Raw genomic sequence first — 20,072 nt, forward strand, 5'->3', positions numbered from 1 at the left:
TGGACTGCAACTTGTGATGAACATTTGTTTTCCTCCTCTTGTGCCCATTTTTTAAGGGCTATACAAATTGTAGTGAGTTCTCTATATCCTCCATGTTGTTGGATGTTTCGTGTGGAGTAATAACCTCTATTCAACTCTTTTACTTTTTCCTTCCTTGAGCACTTTCCGCATGGTAAGTGAGAAAACGCCCCTTATAATAATTGTGCATCACACCTGTCAATTGACCACAACGGGTTTCGTGCATCGTTTTTCCTACATGTTCTTATCTCCCTTTTTCCCACCCGACAGATGTACTCCCTATGGAAGGAAGTCAGCGAGCAGATAAAAAAAAAAGCGGAAGATTTAAATAACAGTCTACAGGAACTGAACTCTAGCAGCAACCACCCCATAGGGGGGACCACACAGGTTCGCCCAGACACGAGTCTAAAGAATTCAATACAAGAGAAATTTCACATCATAAACGATAAGTACATTAATGGGAAGGAATTCCCAGAGCTCCACTATTACAATGAAAAACTTCTCAGTGGGTTTAACAACTTTAAGAGGATTGTGGGGGGCATGTACAAGGAGAAAGTGAACAATGGCAGTGATGGAGATGCTGGGCGGTCAGAGGGGCAGAAGTTTTACCTTTCCAAAATAGTACCATGGAAAAAGGGAGACATTATGATTTCCAAAATTTACAGAAAAAAATACAATGAAGGATTCCCCATCAATTTGCCTGATCCCCATTTAAATTCATATGTATACAAAAAAATTTTAAAATTAAATGTTGATAGAAATAAAATTTTACACACAAATATTTTGGAGAACTACAACTTTTGTTGGAACAAAAAAAAAGAACAAAGTGAAAAAATAATTTTGGAGGATCCAAACTTGGAACAAACGAAAAAATATCTTGTTCCCTTCTACATGTCTGAGTTGGATTTCTGGAAATCCTACTTTTTCAACGTTGATATTATATACAACGAAATTGCGGATGATATTTACGAGAGTAGGAAGAAATTCCCGGATGCTGATGGGCCACTACACTTTGTACCACTTCCATGTGATCGCACTGCAGAGGAGAAGAGGCCACTCTCCACCGAGGTGACACCCTCTGATGATGCCAAACAGTGGATCCCCCCCACGAATGGAAAAGCAAACACCGTGGAAGGAACAACAGAAGAGACACAATTAACGAACCAATTGAGTTTCCCAAAGGTGGAGCTCCCTGCGGAGGGGGGGGAAAGACCCCCTACACAGTGGGAACTTCATAGAGAAAACTCCAAAAATGTATACCTAAAAGAAGAGCCGAACGAAGAAGAAATCACGGAGAGAGTGCATGTCACCTCGAATTTGGCTAGTTTCCAAAATTTGAATCATTCAGATTGGCTGACTCCTTCAGAAGAGCAAGAAAAGAGAAGCAGCCTAGGTGTTCAAAGAGGCACCGATTCGAAAACACCCGATTGTAACTCGGCTTACCAAGGGCAAAGTAAAATTGATTCGATCACACCGAAGGATGACACTTCTTTAATGAGAAAGACCCAAATTAACGGACTCAACATTTACATGGACAATGATGTCTTCGTAAATCTTAGGGACAAATCAGAAGCGTTCGGTGCCCTTTTAGCAGACACAAAAGAATATACTGAGGAGATTAAAAGGGAGGACAGCCAAGGAGATTACTATAATCTAGAATTGGTTGACCACTCCTTAGAGGCATCATTTAAGGGAATGCCTAACAAAGGGGAAGGCAGAGAAGTGGAAGGCTGTGTTGTCTCGCATAAAAAAACGGAAGACACTATCGATGTGAATGTTAAGGCTGAGGAGGATAATCATATCCAAGGGAACCAACTGATTAATAATCAGCCAGAATCTTTAACCATTTCGAAGGCTAATATAAAATTTTTAGATCTTATTGAAGAGCAGAATGAAAAGGCCTATAGTCTGGATGAGAAAAACGGGGGAAAAGATGGTTTCGAGTCTCTCGATAAGGTGCAGTATGTGCCACATGAAGAGGGAGAAACTGCGAGTGCAAAGTTGGATGGCACAGTTGATGTCCCTGTGGTCAGTATGCATGGTGGGGCAAATGAACAGTTTGACAAGGAGGAAGACGAAGAGGAAGATAATCAGTTGGTAGAACAATACGATGAACAGGACGAGGGAGGGAAGAAGGAAGAAGCTTCCATCCATGCCAATCTGAACGAAGCGGAAACGAAGGAAGAACTGGATGATTGTGCACTCCCCCAGCAGGAGCATGCACCGGCCAATGATCCAAAATTTGCGAAGGAATTACCTCTTACCAATCATGCAGGTGAATCAAACGACTCCAAATTACTTATTAGTGATGGAGGAGGAGACCAAACAACCCCATATGATAACTTAAAATATGATCCCATATTTGTCGAGCTGAATCAATGCAACCCATTGAATGAAGAAAGTAGGGAAGGCAATGAATGTGTAGACTCCATGATAAGCGTTACAGAAAATTCAAACGAAGTTGAGGACAGCTTGGCTGGTGAAGAAAAGGTTAATGCCGCTTATCATCCGCAGGAGGAACCCTTACATAATGACTGTTCACAGGTGAAGATGCCATGGCTAGAAAATAGCACCACTGGAGGGACCACTGGAGGGACCACTGGAGGGACCACTGGAGGGACCACTGGAGGGACCACTGGAGGGACCACTGGAGGGACCACTGGAGGGACCACTGGAGGGACCACTGGAGGGACCACTGGAGGGACCACTGGAGGGACCACTGGAGGGACCACTGGAGGGACCACTGGAGGGACCACTGGAGGGACCACTGGAGGGACCACTGGAGGGACCACTGGAGGGACCACTGGAGGGACCACTGAGCAGATCAACGATTGGGCAAACACGCCTCTGTCTTCCTACCCTAATGACACTACTGCAAAGCAGAATGACATAACCGTTGGAGTAAAAGCAGAAGATGAATCACCTAGAAGCGCAAAGGGAGATATGAAAATTTCACAAAAAGAATGCGACTTATATCTTGATGAATTAAATATTTCTGATGTACTTGAATTTGAAATTGATTCAAATAAGTTCAATGCAGAAGAGTTGGAGCAATTTGAAAAGGACCTCCTGAATGCGTAGCGATGGTGGTGAAGGAGAGAGGGGGGCAGAAGATTTTTCTCATTTTGAAAAATTTTCTCAAACGTCCGATGAATGTGCATTGTTTTTAAAATAACTTTTATTTTGTGATTTTTTTTTTTTTTTTTTTTTTTTTTTTTTTTTTTTTATTTATACAACACCGCCTGGGGATAATTTACAGAGTCAAGTTTTACCACCTCTTTGAATTAGCCAGCAGTACCATCACCATAAATTACGCTCCACATGCCAACCATGTGTCTACGATCCCCAAGTGGTAAAATGGCAGATGCGTAGAATCAGATGCATCCGCAGTGCGTAAAATTTGTACATGTATAAACTTGATATTGTTTGATTCTTTTACTTTTAAATAAGGATACGTATTTGAAAATGGTGTGGCGATACAAATGGTCCGACCTGAAGAGGACGTGTGTGTTTTTGTTTGTGTGAGGTGAGTGTTACTACCCAAAGAGGGAATTTTCGGATCACCATTTTGTGTGTTATGCTCCAAAAAAATGGACAAAAAAAAGGAAAAAAAAAAAAAAAAAGGATGCTCAAACGTGGGTCATCCAGAGTGCTGATATTTCATATGCTCATTATGGATTCCCCCGTGGTGAGACAAATGCCTACCCACGCAACTGGGTAGTACTGTGGTGACACCTCCATGGGGGATGGCAACTTCAATGGGGTGACCACGCCCCTTTCCTGCCATGTGATTTGCACCCGAGCAGTCATTTGGAGAAGGGTCTGCCAAAAAACTTGATACGCAGGAAGTCCATAATAAAGGCAAATCTAGATCTCCACGTGAGGAGTAATTGTATGTATACCATTTTCCAAAAGGTGAAGGAGAAAAGGCCTCCGGTAATTTCGAAAAAGGGAAGATGAGCTACCACTTGGTGGCTACCTATGTATGCGATGGATCCTTTCCACTTCTCTACAAAAGAAGGGAATTGATGCCCATCAGCCTTCTTGTCCATCAGAGTGTTAAAAAGATTAGACAAAAAGTATGCCTCCTGCTTAGCATTTTGAGCAGTAGGAATAGGCGATTTGTAATTTTCGTCTATCTCTTTTAGGTACTCACAGAACTGATGCTTATCCATTTGTGTTTTTTTATTTTTCTTGTAGTCCCACTTGGATTGGCTAACCTGTGGAAACTTCTTGGACAACTCATTTGCCTTGGATTTTAGCAAATCAGAGGAGAAGGTTGTGGAAGAGGAAGAAAAATAATCCAGAACCTCATGGAAATTCTGGTGCAGTTGAAGAGGTTGTATCTTTTTACAATCTCCAATGGCGTAAATATTTTGCTCCTTAATTCCGATAACGGCGAGGTGTCCATTTACGTTCAAAATTCTGTTGTTAACTTGTTCAGGTATTTTTTTCAAAAAATTGGTAATGAGAGGAGTTTGTGCTAATCCACTTGCCCAAATAAGAAGGCCATAAGGGATCTGTTTCTTCTTCTCATTCTGATCTAAACTGGATTGTACGCATATGGTATCTTCATCGACTTCCTTTACGTAATAATTTGTAAGTACATTTATATTTGCCGTATGAAATGTTCTCTTAGTGAAATCGGAAATATTTTGTGTAAAGGTTGGGAGTAGGTTTTTCCCTCCTTCTATAATACTAACAGATATCAATGGGAAAATATTCTTGTACTTTTTTTTGACATCCTTATTTATGAAGTCAGCGAACTCTCCTGCGACTTCGACACCTGTTGGTCCCCCTCCAACCACTACTACGTGTAGGAGTTTTTTTTTTTCTTCATTTGAAATTTTGTCCGTGCAGCATATGTCTAGGACATCCAAGAATCTCTTGCGAATGTTTATCACCCCTTCGATATCCTTTACAAAAAAAGCGTGCTTGTCAACTCCTTTAATATTAAAAGAGTTGGTCTTAGCTCCTACAGATATAACTAGATGGTCATATGCAATTTTTACTTCATTGTTTTTGTTGTCTCTACAAATTACTTGCCTTTCTTCGGGGGATATGTCTGTGCATTCCATCTGCAGATACTTCCCTGAGGATCCCTTTTTTTTCAAAAAGGTAGAAACATTTTCTGTGCACACTTTGGCGCTCAGGGTTCCACTACACAGACAGGGCAACAAAGGGGTGAAGGTAAAGTAACTCCTTGGAGAAATTAACGTCACATCGTACTTTTTAAAATCTATGTTTATAAAAAAGTGTATGCCACCCCATCCTGAGCCTAGGATCACCACCTTCTCTTTTCTGTCTTTGTAAATTCTGCTCGTACTAATATCTCGGCTGCTCTCGTATACGTACTTCACATTTTTCAACACGCTATGTACGCCATTCCGCCGAACCTTCATCGACATAGTTGTAGGGTTTGTGTGTGTTCTTTTTTTTTTTTTATGGGTAGTTGCAAAAGGTGTATGTGTGTGTGTGCCGGGGGAAGGGGACAATTGCCAGCGTTACTTTTTAAAAGCGAACTGAGCGGCACATTGCGGAGGGCACCTTATCCACGGAGCAATAACATTCCTAGGAGGATGCACAAGCATCACAAAAGGGGGGCATCAAAAAAATGCGCAAATTCTCGGTAGAAGCGTTTCTGGGATCCTTTTCTCTTAATTTTGTGGAATGATACAAATCTTCATTTCGGATTGTAGCACGGGCATGGTGCGTAGCTAGGGAGCACACAGGAAGAAAAACAGAAACATACTCCTATATTGTACGCATGTACATACGTAGGGTTGACTTAAACTGCGGTGAAATGAGCAAGGTTCGGATTTAAGGATTATCGGGGGCATTAGAAAAAAAAAAAAAAAAAAAAAAAAAAGTATTCTCCTAATCCTTTACATAAGAACTACCATAGAGGGGTAAAAATTGGCCGTCGCTTCTCAATACACTTATAGGTGGGGGTGTATTCAGGTTGGTACTTTTGTAGCTCATGTACCGGTGCATTCTTCCTCCACTAATCTCACATGTTCCCGAATGTGCACTGTCAAATAGCTAGAGCCGCCTGTGAGCAGCTTTCCATTTTGACTCTCCCTCCACTAACACAGCAAAACGTAATCACCAAGCTTGGCCAAAAAATAAATAAATAACGAAGCAATGCAAATCCTAGCGTGAGTTTTTTTTTTTTTTTTTAAATGCGGAACTGTATCCAATTGATCATGGAGATGTGGAGTGTTACATTTTCCGTTTGCACGAGAAGCAGATGTAAATTATTTTCAAATACTTTTTTTTTTTTTTTTTTTTTTTTTTCTTTATTACACCATCCCTGGGAAAAAAGAAACATCCAAAAGGTTAAATAAAATCCTATTCGCTCCTTCATAAGAACATGGTAATTTCGGTTCAATTTTCATACACCATTTTGCATGAGATCCCTTTATGTTTTTTTTTTTTTTTTTTTTTTTTTCCCATTTGTTGGAAGACTAGGTAAAAAGGAGTAGCCGCCGGGGCAACGCACCCCATAGGTGCAACATTCTTTGCCCGCATCATGTGATTAACCCTCTTTACAAAAAAAAAAAAAAAAAAAGAAAAGCACACCTAGAAAGTGTATATAAAATACGAGCATGCATAACGATCGTGTACATAAAGATGCATCTCTCCTTAAGCAGTGGTGTAAAGAATTCTGCCTGTTAAAAGCATTCCCCAAAGTTTGCAATTTCCCCTTGCCATTTTTTTTTTTTTTTTTTTTTTTTTTTCCCTATACTTTTTATCATATAATTTTTTAATCACGTTGCGTACACAAACACTCAAACTCACTCTCCTTAAAGCATCCTTTTTTTCTGCGCATGTGCAATATCATATGGGAGAAGGAAATTATGTGCGTCTACCTCCCAATCCCTGTGCGTAACTGCAAAGGGGGAGGAATTACGCGCCTCCAGTCCATCCTTATCCCCAAAATGGGACGCACAGGGGGGAGGGAAACAGTTAACCACTTAGGCAAATACGTTAAGGCATACACGAACATAACCTGGATAGGACGGAAGCTAATGAAAGCAAGACGCGGGGATCCATCATATATAAAAAAAAGGCAAACTATACTTACCGTGGAGAGGTGCGCCTTGTCCAATTTTGCACATATTCACAGTAAGGTTTTTGGAACGCCAAAAAAAAAAGTGTGCATTCACGCCACACACCAACTTGGACTAGTCGAAGGTATGCTAATTTACAAACACAAATAAATTGTAACGGTGCCCCGTTTTGATGGTCGTGCAGGTTATCTGTTTTTCCTCCATTGAGCCTACGGGCACCGCAAAACGGGTTCCTCATTTTTTTTTTTGAGGATGAGAAGGGCTCACCCGTAGGGTTACTATGTTTTCACGCACGGGGGCGCTATACAAGGTTTATTTAAAAAAAAAAAAAAAAAAAAGAACAACATCCCCTTATTGACGAGGTTTCTGCTCAGGGCATTTCCCCCCTTTGTATAAACATACATGTGTGCGCGTCATCCAGGGTTAGCTGCTACCGGTTAGCGGATCATAGTTCAAATTCACCATGAACAATGTGTATTATTTCTATTTGATTCCCCCCCAGTATTGAAGTGCCCTTTCAGTCCTTCGGTCTAAATTCCATGGCCTGTTTTTTGACTTTCTTTTCGTACGAGTCTCTGTCCTGCTGATACAGGAGAAAGGGCTCCGCTTGTGCAGGCGAATTAGGGTTGGGGTTATCTAGGAGATCCTATAAAAGCGGTGAGGAGGGGGTATGGGGGTGGATGATCCGTCGTTGTGAATTATTAATAAGGAAGTCGTAACACATACAAACACAATCCCTATTTATTGAGGAACTGCACAGAACAATATGTGCGATGCGCTTAGTTGATATATAATCAATTACTTGAATGCCCAACAGAATCTGCTTTATTGTTATGGAGGGTTTCCAATCCTCATCTTCATTTAGGATAGACAAACATACGGTTCCTGTGTCAACGATGAGAGATACGTTGTGATGATGGCCAAACCAAAGGGGGACATGGGTACAGGGTTATCAAATCTGGGTGGGTGGGATGCCCTATTTGATCTCCCTTTTTTTTTTTTTTTTTTTTTTTTTTTTTGTGCCTCCCTACCTGATGGGTAGATATTCGGGTGGAATAATACCGTGGTGAATTTGCACTTGGGGGGCTTGCTGGGGTAATCCTCCGTGAACTCCATAGTGAGCGGGTATTCTCCTCCTTCCCATAGACCTCCCTGTTGAAGGGAGTGGGTGAACAAATGTTTAATTGCTTCATCATGGGGTGAATGGTTCCCCACGGGCTAGAATTCTACTCGTATGCACACCACGAGGGAGTGCACCCCCATGTACAAAGCACTACATAAGAACTTACCTTCTTTCCTGGAATTTTGCAGATCCATCTCATGATGTCGAGGCCCTTCCCATCACTCATGGGACTATACTTGGCCGAAAATCCAGCGGGATGATCCTTCCTCCATTCAGCCCGTTCTTGTGCTAATCTCTTTTTTGCAATAGACATTGTTTTCCTTCTTTTTACTAAAAAGGGAAATGTGAGAAGGAATCATGAGGTTTTCTTTCTCTATATGTGTATGTCTTTTTTTTTTTTTTTTTGTTGTTGACTTTATCGTTTCGTTCGCGTTCTTGATTGGATATATCCGTTAGGACAACACTTTTTCGTGGTTCGGGGGTAAACCGATCAAGTTTGCAGCTTCGTTTCGTACAGACGTGTTGGAGGCAGTCTTTTTTCCTCTTCTTTTTTTTTTTTATACATAATGTGGCCTCCCCCCCCCTGTTTTGAGTGAACCCCTTTGTTCTGTCTCCTTACCGAGCAGTTGCGTCTATTTTGTGCTAATCACTCTACAGGGGTGGCTACCCACTACAGTGAAAAGTAATGCACAAATGGGGAAGTCCAAAAGGGGATGTGTCTTCACAGGATGTCCACAAAAAGTTCGAGTGGTGGAAAAACAGTCACATAGGAGTGTGACCACAGTAATCACAATAACTCCCGATAGAATTATGTGAACAAAAAAGTCGACGCTTTTTTTTTCTTCCCCTCAGGGGTCATCAGAAGGTACTCATTTGGCTTAACTCTCCTCTTTACCTCTTCAAATTCGTGAAGAATTGTCGTATGGAAAAAATACAGTAGGGATGGATGGGCATATTCAGAAAGCAAGCGGAAAAAAAAAAAAAAAAAAAAAAAAAAAAATAGCTAAAAAGGAGAAAAAAAATTATGAACGTTCATACGAAAAAAAAAAAAAAAAAAAAAAAAAAAAAGGAATAGAGAGCGAGGCGGAAAACTTGTACAAATTTATCGAAGGCGTGGAGAGGGATGCTGTGGAAGATTTTGAAACGGACGCGGGGTATTATGTGGACGCGCTGAGGAGCGAAATTGTGGCAAGGCAGTACGAGAAGACTAATATTATGAGGCCCCCACCCCAGTTACAGTCACTTTGCGAATGCGTACTGGGAGATAGGTAATAAGGAGAATCCTTGGGAGATAAAAAAAATCTTTTTGAAAAATATGCGTGGAGAATGAAGCGAAAAGGGGAGAGGCCAACTGGAATTTAAGTCAAGCGAAGATGAAGCAACCGTAGATGAACTTAGTTCAGGCCAACCGCTCCATGCAAAGCTCCCTATATATTGTACGACCCAGCCAGAAATAAAAAGAACGCAAGATAACTGCGCTCCTATGTATGTAGATAGATCAGTCACCGAAACGGTGAAGCGGTGCACGGGCTTATCTCAGGCATGCGGCCATCCTAGAGGAACGAACTCTTGCATCCCACTTTACATGGAGAAAAAAAAAAAAAAAAAAAAAAAGCATCTTAGGAAAAAGCTCTGCATAAGATTTTTTCCAAACAGGTGTATCATCATCTTTTCTTTTTTTTTTTTTTGTGAAAAACGACCCCCCTTTGAGGGCAACAAATGTAAGATCTTCACGCTGAACAAAGGCAGTTTCCCTTTGGTAATTCTCCACTGCGCAATTACCAGGGGGTGTACGTATATACACATATGTGTGGACCTATTAATAGTTCCCTGTGTGATCCCTCATATGCGGAAGGGCACATAAGTGCTACTTCGCCATGGTTGAAATGTAGCGACATGCGGTGAGATATATGAGTACAGGACACGTTTGCAGTAACTTCCTTGGTTGAAGTCAGCCCAATGCAGATGCCCAAGATTTCATGTGTCTAGGTGTTTTTTTTTTTTTTTTTTTTTTTTTCCCATCTCCGCCAACGTAAGTGCACCCTTTTAACCTGTTTGAGGGGGCCCACATGGGGAGAAGTGCAAGGGGCGAGACGAACCCACGTGTCAAGATAAACACCTACAAGCCGGAAAGACACGCTCAGAAAGTGCTCTCCCCAGTTTACGCCCATATTAGGCGACAGGACAGGCAAGCTAGCGTAACGGGATTTATTCGCCTCAGTTTTGAATGACACAAAAGGTGAAGCACCATCCCTACGCGAATTCATACTGTGTAATGCCTCTCCAAAGAAAAAAAAAAAAAAAAAAAAAAAAACACTTAATCCTTTTTTTTTTTTTTTGTAGCGAATAATTCCTCACTTGGGGATGAGAAGACGATGCGACAGCTATGTATGTTATCCCTGTCGTTCAGGCCTCTGCGCATTTGAGAAGGACGCGCAGTAATTTGTACACGGGGAGGAGTCGTTCACCGTAATCGGCTAGCCATTAACCTGGTAAGCCAATAATCTGATAAAAGCGGCAACGCAACATCGACGTGACAAATTATCCCGCTCAGAGGATGAACTCCTTCTTCTGCGAAGACACGAGGGAGGAAGAACAGCTCCTTCAGAAAATCATCAAAGTTAAGGAAGACACTTTGCCCCAAGTCATTCTGGAAATTGTAAGCAACAAATGTTTATCCAAAAGGAGACCAAAGGGGGAGGAAGCGAAGATCAAATTGGAGTCCCACTTTTCAGGACACTCTCCTTTGAGGAATAGGAACCTTGATGGATGGAGTGACCAGACGTGTTTAGCCAAAAAGGAGGAACAACGTAATGTCAAATCTGCGAATGAAGAAATACTGAATACACAACTGCACGCAAATATTTTCACCTTCCATCTTAAAAAAAATGGACATGTGAACGCAGACACCTTTTTTATACCCTACAAAAGTAACAACGGAGAGGATGTCATAAGGGAGTACACTTATAGTTACGGCTATTACGATGTGTACAGTCCGAATATCGAAAAGACAAACAAAGTTTTTCACGCGAATAATAATCGGTTCTGTGATGTTGCACCACAAGGGGGGGAAGAGGGGGTGACTTGTCAGAAGAAGGATAAAATAAAAAAAGAAAGGGAAGACACAGAGGAAGATGAACTACTACCAGACGAATTTGTGGAATGGAGCATACAGAAAAATGATACAAAGGAAGATGGAAAGGAGGAAAATCCTTCAGCGGAAGGATCACTCCCCATTACAAACACAAACCAAACTTGTACAGCAAACAACATGGATAAGTTTCTTGTGCATTTTAGAGGAAGACTGTTCATCGGATGTAATATCATCTATTCTCACTTCAAGTGTAACACCTTTCTAGGAACCTTACAAAGTAGAGAATTGAACGAAGGGGAAGATACCAGCACCCATGCAGAAAACGAACTTCACTTTGTTAAAAAAGAAATACAAACATACAATATAATTAAGAATGCGACTTATTGGAAGCAGGATGAATATCCAGATGTGTCTGATCCCAATATCCAGAAGTTTCTCTTCCTAACGATGGTTCCAGCGCTTTGTGATTATTCAGAGGAGGGAGGGGAGCAGACTGTTGACGTTGTGTTTTAAAGTGGTTAATAGAGGTATATCGTGAAAGCTTCGTGACGAGGTACCTAATCCACATGTATGATTTCGAATGGCTCATTCAGTCCACTGTCTTCCCCAACAAGTGATGAGTACCAGCGTACAGGGAGATTGCCTTCCGTGATAAGTAAACCTTTTTGTTGTTAATGAGATGCATATTAAGTGGGGGATCTGTCGAGTGTGTCAGACTGTCGCTCCATTTTGGAACTTGCCCCTCTGCTTCATCATCACCACTACCACAACGGTTAACACCACCATCACCATGCTGCGCCTCGCCGCCCAGTGCACGAAAAAGAAGACGAAGATGGGAATGAAATACATGTGAGTAAATGCCTAGCTCGCTAAAGCTGTTAACTAAAATGAGCAAACATTTCGTGGTACCCATGTCAAGTAGATTTTCCATTTTTTTCAAGAGACTTTCGCTTCTGTTCAATATCATACAAGTTGTGTCGTTTTTAATTTTCCTTTTCGATACGATGTACGATGCTAATGCTAGGTGGTGGAGATTTGCTTGATCGATCTGTTTGGTAAAATATATTTGAAACATTTGATAGACATCTTCGTGGTCAATGCCAAGCTTGGTGTAGCTGTAGAGGATATTGCAGAGGGTGGATATGTTCATTCGCCTAGCCATGAGGATGAACTTTGCATTTATACTGTCCAACAGTTGCTTTCTCGTTGATGTTTGCCCAGCACCGCCAACCAGATTAGGAGCAACATTTCTTGCCGCAGAGGGAGATGCGCCACCTGTAGTGTAAGTAGATGCACCGCTCCCCCAGCCTAACTTAACCATGCCGCTCAGGATAAAACTGAGCTGCTGCTCATCGCAGGAATGGACCTTCTTCTCAATTTCTGAAAAAACGGTGGAAAGGTAGACCGGCTCGGGAACCCCTAATTTGATAAACCCATTGATAATTAGAGACAAATGTCTAATCGTAGCTAGCTTGATCTTCTTAATGGTTTCCTCAAAAATAATTTTCAAAAACTCCTTCGGGACATCAAACCATATTCTACAACAGGCATTAATTATAAGGGAGAGCGATTGGGTGTTCATTTTGTGGACCTCTTTTGTTATTTCCAGGAGTACTGCAAGGAACATGTTCTTCAACTCTTCCGTCTGTTTGCTCCTCTCTCCAGTGACTGCACGCGCTTCGTTTGGTGAACCTTGCAAAATTTTTCTACCACTGCATTTAATACCTACAACGTTATTATTACTCTCTTGAATGACTTCCCCTCCCTCATTACTACATTTTGTATTGGTACTATTTCCTTCCCATCGGAGGAAACCCCCCTCCCGAATGAACATCTCATCGTCCATTTCGTCCAGTACACTTTGGTGGTACGCACAGTTATGCATATCTCCCTCGATGTCACTTTCTTCCCTCTGGTTGGGGTAATTCCTTGTATGCGTTAGTGTACTTAAGGATGGACTTGTTTTGACTGTCGCTGTACTTTTTCCTTCAAGAGTGGAAGAACCATTGTTGATTACTTCTTGCTGATCCTCTCCCGCGCTGCCATGCACTAACGTAACTACATCCCCTCGGTGGTCACCACGCGTGTAGTCCATCTGATCCGCTTTCAAATCTCCCTGTATGTTAATCCTATCCAGTTTAACATTAGCAACTTGCAAAAAATGGGGAGTCGGTTTGGTCACTTGCGAAAAGCAGTTAAGGAGCATAGCCAGTCCCTGTGGACTGAAAGAAGTCTTACACATGGAGAAGGTGTTCAGAACAAAAATTAGAAGTTTCAATGTCATTTCACGAAATGAGTAATCATTGCAATGTTTGGAAAAGGCATTCAAAGTTACAATAAGTGGGAAGGAATTAGTATTGTGTCGAGGAGGTAACTTCATAAATTGTAACAATATGATTTCAAATAATTTTTTATCAAAATAATTTAGCGCATTTAAAGAATGACAAATATGGGCACAGGATAGCATGTCCATTTTATGTATATCTCCTTTTTTTATTTTTTCGCTGAATTTTAAAATTATTTTTACATCACGATAATTCACTTTGGAGTAGGCATGAAGTATTCTTCCCATTTCTTTCGTGTCAAAGGTGTTACTTATCTTGTTTGCTCTTTCGCTTAATCTCTCCCAAGTGATTCGATCATATGGACCCTCATTGGACACACGCTCAATCGTTTTCGTAATTCTGCTGTGACTCATCCAGGGGATACCTGCCAATGTGTCATGCGAGACAGATCTCCTCCTTATCACATAAATGGGAGGTACATGAGGTTCCTTCTTAATTATTCGAAGGAGAGCTCTACACGTCGATGTCGTCATGGCTGCGCACCGTTAGTCGTCTCCTTCTTCCTCTGGTAACATAATATGTTCTATTTCACAGGGGTGCGTGCGAAGTAGGAAAACGGAAAGAGAGAAGGAGAAACAGGTAACAGCTATGCAAAAAAAAACAAAAAACAAAAGAACACACATGTATTGATACGTACATGTACCATGTCAATATGGCGTGAGCACTCATCCGTTGCCGCATACGGGTACAAGAAGAAGGGGCGAGAACGCGTTTCTGATACATACGAAAGGTTGATTTCTTGTCCCGCTTGGAATTTTCTTTTTTTTTTTTTTTTTTTTTTTTTTTTTTTTTTGCTTCCTCCTGGTTGACCTCGCAGAAGGCATAACTGGGCGGAGGTGCAATTTCGAGGTTTTTCGGGGACCTTCCCCATTAAACGGAGCTACCAACGTTACTAAATCAGTGGGGAAGGAGACCCAACGTGCCAAGTCGAAACGGAAGAAAGTTACAAAAAAGAAAAAAAAAAAAATTTGTAACGCCGTTAAAGGGGAGGCACATACACTGACTTTAAAATTATGCTTTAGGCGGTAACACTGAAATACTTTTTTTTAGAAGTTTACCGCGCAGGGGGGGGCGGGTGATTTTAATACCTGTCGTCCACACCAGGGTATAATCCTAGGGGGTATCTCTCCTTACGCAGGTAAGTCATGAACATGTGTACAAAACCTTCCGTCACACCCGGATCGGTCAAAGGAGGAAACCCGATTAGTACGAAAGAACTTCCTACAATGTGCATACAGTGCGTACAGTGCGTACAGTGCGTACAGTGCGTACAGTGCGTACAGTGCGTACTTATGAAGTGACACCGTGGTTGGTCTAGCAATGGGGACTACGGCGACACGGAAAAGCGGAACTTCGTGATCCGCTATGTCGTTATCTTCCTAGGAGGGCTGAGAAACACTAACATTCGAACGGTAAATACTCCACCTATCAACGTTCTTTCCGAACAGTGGTAGCAGTACACACAAGGGTTAGCAGTTGACATATGTGTTCACGGAGCAATGAATCTGATTCTCCTGGATCGAAGAACAAATATATATGACACTACAACGGGGGAGAACTAGTATTGTCAGAATTATTAAAAGAAAAAAAAAAAAATAAAATAAAATAATGAAAGGAATCGCCATTTATTTCATTAAAATGTTCATTTCTCTGCTACACCAACGATGGGGTGAAGGGGTACAATCCCCCTTGGTGATGTTGCACAGACCAATAAAGGGGCGAGGGAAGAAAAAAGAAGCAGTAATTAGATAGCCTCCTTTCAAGAACAGTTTTGTTTTGCCATCACCGAGGTAAGGCACCTAGTCCATCCGCTTGCGCTGATTCTCCCAATCGTAGTAATCCTCGATGCTTCCAATGTAGGGCATGTTGGAGAGAATGTCGTTTGGCTTGTACGCCAGAACAAGCATGCCACATAGTTGGACAAACACATTTTTTAGATAATCAGCTGACACACCGAAACGACAGGTGTCCTTCAGTATATTCGCGTAGCATTCCACATAGCGTAGCATCTCAAAGTACTCGGACTGCTCTTCGAACAAAATGCGGTTGTAATAATTCGACGCATTTCCTTCAAACTGGATGGGTCCAGGATTACAAAACCTATCTTCCATCTGCCATTTTTGCAAAGCAATTTTTAAGCTTCTATACGCTTTGCCGTTCAAGTCAACGGGGGCACTAGGAATGACGGGGAGATCTCCCTTCGAGGCGCTCTTCAAATATTTACTGTCCTGTCCTCGAGGCAAAATTTTCATCAAAGATATAAAGGGGATTGCAAACAATTTCCAATCTTTTATATTTCCACACAGACCCCTTATCGAAACGATATATCCTGTAAGTCCACTTTCAATCACAATGGAAGCGGCATGGCCATAGGAATATGCCAACTTACAATCAAATTCAGATGGCAATGATGAACGACCTTGGTAGCCAAAGAAGTGAGTTAATCCCATGAAGCTTCCAGAATATTTTCCCTTTTGTTTTCTCTGATGGAGCTCTTCCTTCACCATTTGTAGGAGCAATTGCTCTGTCTCTAACTTTTCAAATCTCATGGATCTAAGATCTACATGCAATAATTCTTTAATGATAAATTGTGGGAAAGTCTTCAGAAGGGCTAAACTCCATGGAGTCAATTTTTCCACCCATGGAGAAGCAGACAGTGGTTGTCCTTCCCCTGCCGCTGCTCCTGATGTTGCCCCCACTGTTCCATTCTGCGTTGTCGACAAATTCACCAAGTCCTTCCTTGCCTGGACCAATTGCCCTTTTTCATTTGCATCGTTTAGAATATCACTTATTTCGCTAAGTAAAATTTTCATATGTGGAAGATGCATGAGCAGCGCATCAGGAATTAATACCGTTCCGTAATTCTTTCCCAATTCGGCTCTTGCACAAACAACATCTGCAATATCCTGGACGACTCTCCAAAGCGTTTTATCAGCTGCTCCATATTCTTCCGATATTATTACCATATTGGGATGTGTCTGCAGAGCACATTCCAACACTTCATGTGACGGGGATCTTCCCATAAGACGAATGAAGTGCCAATACTTTGGCATACTGACTGCATCTGTAAGGACATTTCCAATGAGGGAGGCATACACCTTCGTACTGCTATCAAAACCTACACATGTTTCTATCAGCTCGTGAATCAAATTGTTAGAACCTGTTAATGGAATACCCACAACAGAAGTTGGGATCTTCTTCTCCAGGAAATACTCCGCCAAGAGTGCTGCTTCCGTAATGGTGACATTTGACCCAGGCATCACCAAACCGTTCAGTTGCAAATTGGTAACTGTTTCACAAACCTTATTTCGACTCTCTTTATCAAATAAAGAATGCTCCGGTGAATTTCCAGTTAATTCTAACCCTCCTTGGTTCATGTGCTTAGCTATGTTGTCGTCATCTATAATGATATATTTGTTATTTAATAAACCATACAAACCGTAAAAGGCAATGCATACCCCTTTTAGCAACTTGAGGCGCTGATAGAGACCACATAGTACATTCATAGCTCCTGGTGCTTGTCTAGATAAAAATACAATTCCTATTTTTATTTCAAACGATATCGGAGTGGCATATTTGTCGTGAAAAATTTCTTGTATTTGAAACTTATTTTCATATGACATGTGAGGGTAGTTAGACAGGATCTGCTTCTGTGTGTACGGGTCACTCGATATGTACTGTTTTCCTGCCCTCACTTTCGCCTTCAAATCTGTGCATAGTTCAGGCAACATCAACTTGTTGTACAGCCTGGAGGTCTGCAACTCCGACATGCAACCTAGGGATTTGTAACTGGAGCAGTGTTGTTCGTATAACCCGTTTTCCACATTACTTGCGTTACCATTTTCTTCGCTTACCAGATCAGGTAAAATCGTCTTGCCTGCGGCGATTCCAGAATCATCTCCCACTTGTTTCATATCCTCCGATAGATTCTTTTCGTGAACCCCTTTAGGTGTCGCAGTAACTGCACCAAGTTCGTTACCTTTGCTCTGCGAATTAACGGAAATGCCACTCAGATCCATCTGGTTGTCCCCTTCCTCCTCATCCGAACCACCGTTGCTATATCCCCCAGCATGATTCTTCTTATTAGCCAAATTAATAATCAACTGCAAGTCGTCCGAATTCTGGCATAGCAGTATGTTCTTCGTGGGTATCTTCACCGTGTAGCATCTGGAGTTACTCAAATGGCCATTAAATTGAATCGGCCCAGGAGATCTATACAAATCGTACAGGGACCACAAATTGCGTACTTCTTTCAATACGTTGAAAAGTGGGCTATTCAAATCTACGAGGTACCTCTTCACAGCGGGAAATTCCTTTCCTGTGTTGTCTCTATTCACATGCATAATACGCAGAAAGGGAATGGCTGCAGGAATCCAGTTGGCATAGGAATCTTCTAAATTCTGGATAATGGACATGTATCCTGTTTTCTTATGATCAATTAGCAAAGCAGCATTGTATCCAAGGGCATAGCAATAGTTGCAGTCAAAATTTGATGGAATGGCACACCTTCCTTCGTATCCTAAATAGTGAGCCATAAACTGAATATTTAAATTATTGTCCTTCAATTTAGCTAGCTCAGATTCTACAAGTACAATGATTAACCTCTCCGTTGCTATTTTTCCAACTTGAATATATCCAGTAGATTCCCTATCCATTAATAGCTGATCCTGAATGATACTGGGTAAGAAATCCCAGACCTCCCTAGAGTGTTTCAATTTGTTCGCATCAAATGGACCTTCTTTCAAAATGACATTCAACTCTCCAATTAAAATTTTCATTTCAGGAACAAATTCGATTAACCCCTCTGGAATTAAAATAACTCCATAGTTTTTATTTAGTGTTCTTCTTTTCAGTATTGTATTTACAATGTTACTAACAATATCCTTTAGAGATAAATTTTCCTTCTCTACTTCTTCCCCTATGAGAACTATATTAGGTCTTGTCTGCAGAGCACATTCCAATACTACATGCGATGCTGATCTTCCCATCACCCTCACGACGTGGTATACATTATTTCCTGTCTTTACATCTGTACATAGATTTCCTATCACTTCTGAATAGGTCTTAGTCGCTGTATCGAATCCAAAGCTAATTTCAATTGCTTCACTTTTTAAATCCCCATCAATCGTTTTGGGGATACCGATAATAGAGATGGGAATCTTCCTCTCTGCAAAGTACTCAGATATCAATGCTGCGTTACTGTTGGATCCATCCCCTCCAATTATTACCAACCCATTTATCTTCAACTTTGCAACGATATTTTCTATGGAAATCAAGTCATCCTTATTCCTTACCTTCCCTCGACCTGACCACAGCATGTTGAACCCTCCCAAGTTACGAAATCGATTCATCAAAGAATCTGTAATGGTCACGTAATTCTTGCTATACAATCCATCTATTCCTCCTAAAAAACCAATAACCTGTGATTGCTCATTGTACCTTTTGGCATAGTCATAGATACCCGATATGACGTTATGCCCACCTGGTGCGGGACCACCAGATAAAATAATTCCTATTTTCAATACATTTCCTCCTTTAAAAGATTCATGGTTATTCGTTTCCTTCACGTTCAAAATGGGCAGGTTATGTAGATTCTTTAAAAATTTTTTCACCTCCTCATAATCTTTTTTATTAATAAAATCATCCCCGTGGTTTTCTTCTAACACCTGGTACTCACTTGCGAGTGCCTTGGGTAAGGTAGGTTGGTACTTTATCCTTTCATACTGTAGAGGGCTTAAATCATCATTTAGGGATGCCGAATGGCCATGTTCCTTTAGCTTTTTTATCTTCATATTTTCGTTATCTACAAGGTAGAAGGAGTTCTTCGTTTCCTTTTCGACTAGGAACTTTTTCGAGGTTAGCTTTTGCATTAAACAGTCTATCATCTCACTGTCTTTTTTGTCCTGTGGTTTTTGATCTGGGCTTTGTTGATTTTCTTGCTCTTCCAAATTGAAAGCGCATTCATTGTCCTTTAGCAACACGGACATGCTTTTGACCAAGCCATCCATGGATGGCTTTTTGGCCTCTTCGTCTTTGACGTTGAAGTTGCTCATGTTTCTCACGGGTCGTAATATAACTATGTGTGGCCTTCTCTCTACTGCTTCACAGTTTTTTTTTTTTTTTTTTTTTTTTTTTTTTTTTTTTTTTTTTTTTCCTATCCCCTGGCAAGGTCTGCAGTGGCTTTTACTTACCAGTTGGCAATATTTTCAGCGGGGTGGACGCCGACTGATTTAGATAAGTAAAATTGGAGAACTGTTATTGGGTGAGGCCACTACTACACGTACGTATACACAGATATATATATATAAACGCGTAGGTGTATATGTGTGCACAAAATAAACCTTCTTTCACATGAGGGGGGAAAAAAAAAAAATAATAATAAAATAAAAATAAATTGCTTCACGTGGTGTTTTAAAAAA

At 41.1% G+C, this 20,072-nt stretch overlaps 6 protein-coding genes across 6 annotated transcripts; 2 read left to right on the plus strand and 4 right to left on the minus strand.

The window, feature by feature from the left end:
• Positions 1–288: 288 nt before the first annotated feature.
• PKNH_0712900 (BSD-domain protein, putative) lies at positions 289–3,099 on the plus strand (the record flags this gene model as incomplete). Its single annotated transcript, XM_002258385.1, has 1 exon — positions 289–3,099. The coding sequence occupies one exon, from the start codon at positions 289–291 to the stop codon at positions 3,097–3,099; it is 2,811 nt and encodes a 936-aa protein (XP_002258421.1).
• Positions 3,100–3,824: 725 nt separating this feature from the next.
• Positions 3,825–5,426, minus strand: PKNH_0713000 (type II NADH:ubiquinone oxidoreductase, putative; the record flags this gene model as incomplete). The annotated part of the gene is made up of 1 exon (XM_002258386.1): positions 3,825–5,426. The coding sequence occupies one exon, from the start codon at positions 5,424–5,426 to the stop codon at positions 3,825–3,827; it is 1,602 nt and encodes a 533-aa protein (XP_002258422.1).
• A 2,182-nt stretch (positions 5,427–7,608) lies between these two features.
• Positions 7,609–8,527, minus strand: PKNH_0713100 (SUMO-conjugating enzyme UBC9, putative; the record flags this gene model as incomplete). The annotated part of the gene is made up of 4 exons (XM_002258387.1): positions 7,609–7,737; positions 7,894–7,976; positions 8,123–8,243; positions 8,381–8,527. 4 exons carry the CDS (start codon positions 8,525–8,527, stop codon positions 7,609–7,611), a joined length of 480 nt encoding a protein of 159 aa, XP_002258423.1.
• A 2,244-nt stretch (positions 8,528–10,771) lies between these two features.
• PKNH_0713200 (ribonuclease H2 subunit C, putative) lies at positions 10,772–11,821 on the plus strand (the record flags this gene model as incomplete). Its single annotated transcript, XM_002258388.1, has 1 exon — positions 10,772–11,821. The coding sequence occupies one exon, from the start codon at positions 10,772–10,774 to the stop codon at positions 11,819–11,821; it is 1,050 nt and encodes a 349-aa protein (XP_002258424.1).
• A 76-nt stretch (positions 11,822–11,897) lies between these two features.
• Positions 11,898–14,126, minus strand: PKNH_0713300 (heptatricopeptide repeat-containing protein, putative; the record flags this gene model as incomplete). The annotated part of the gene is made up of 1 exon (XM_002258389.1): positions 11,898–14,126. One exon carries the CDS (start codon positions 14,124–14,126, stop codon positions 11,898–11,900), a length of 2,229 nt encoding a protein of 742 aa, XP_002258425.1.
• Positions 14,127–15,452: 1,326 nt separating this feature from the next.
• PKNH_0713400 (ATP-dependent 6-phosphofructokinase, putative) lies at positions 15,453–19,706 on the minus strand (the record flags this gene model as incomplete). The annotated part of the gene is made up of 1 exon (XM_002258390.1): positions 15,453–19,706. One exon carries the CDS (start codon positions 19,704–19,706, stop codon positions 15,453–15,455), a length of 4,254 nt encoding a protein of 1,417 aa, XP_002258426.1.
• Between the last annotated feature and the right edge of the window lie 366 nt (positions 19,707–20,072).

Source organism: Plasmodium knowlesi, assembly GCF_000006355.2.
Source record: "Plasmodium knowlesi strain H genome assembly, chromosome: 7".
NCBI classification, from domain to species: Eukaryota; Apicomplexa; class Aconoidasida; order Haemosporida; family Plasmodiidae; genus Plasmodium; species Plasmodium knowlesi.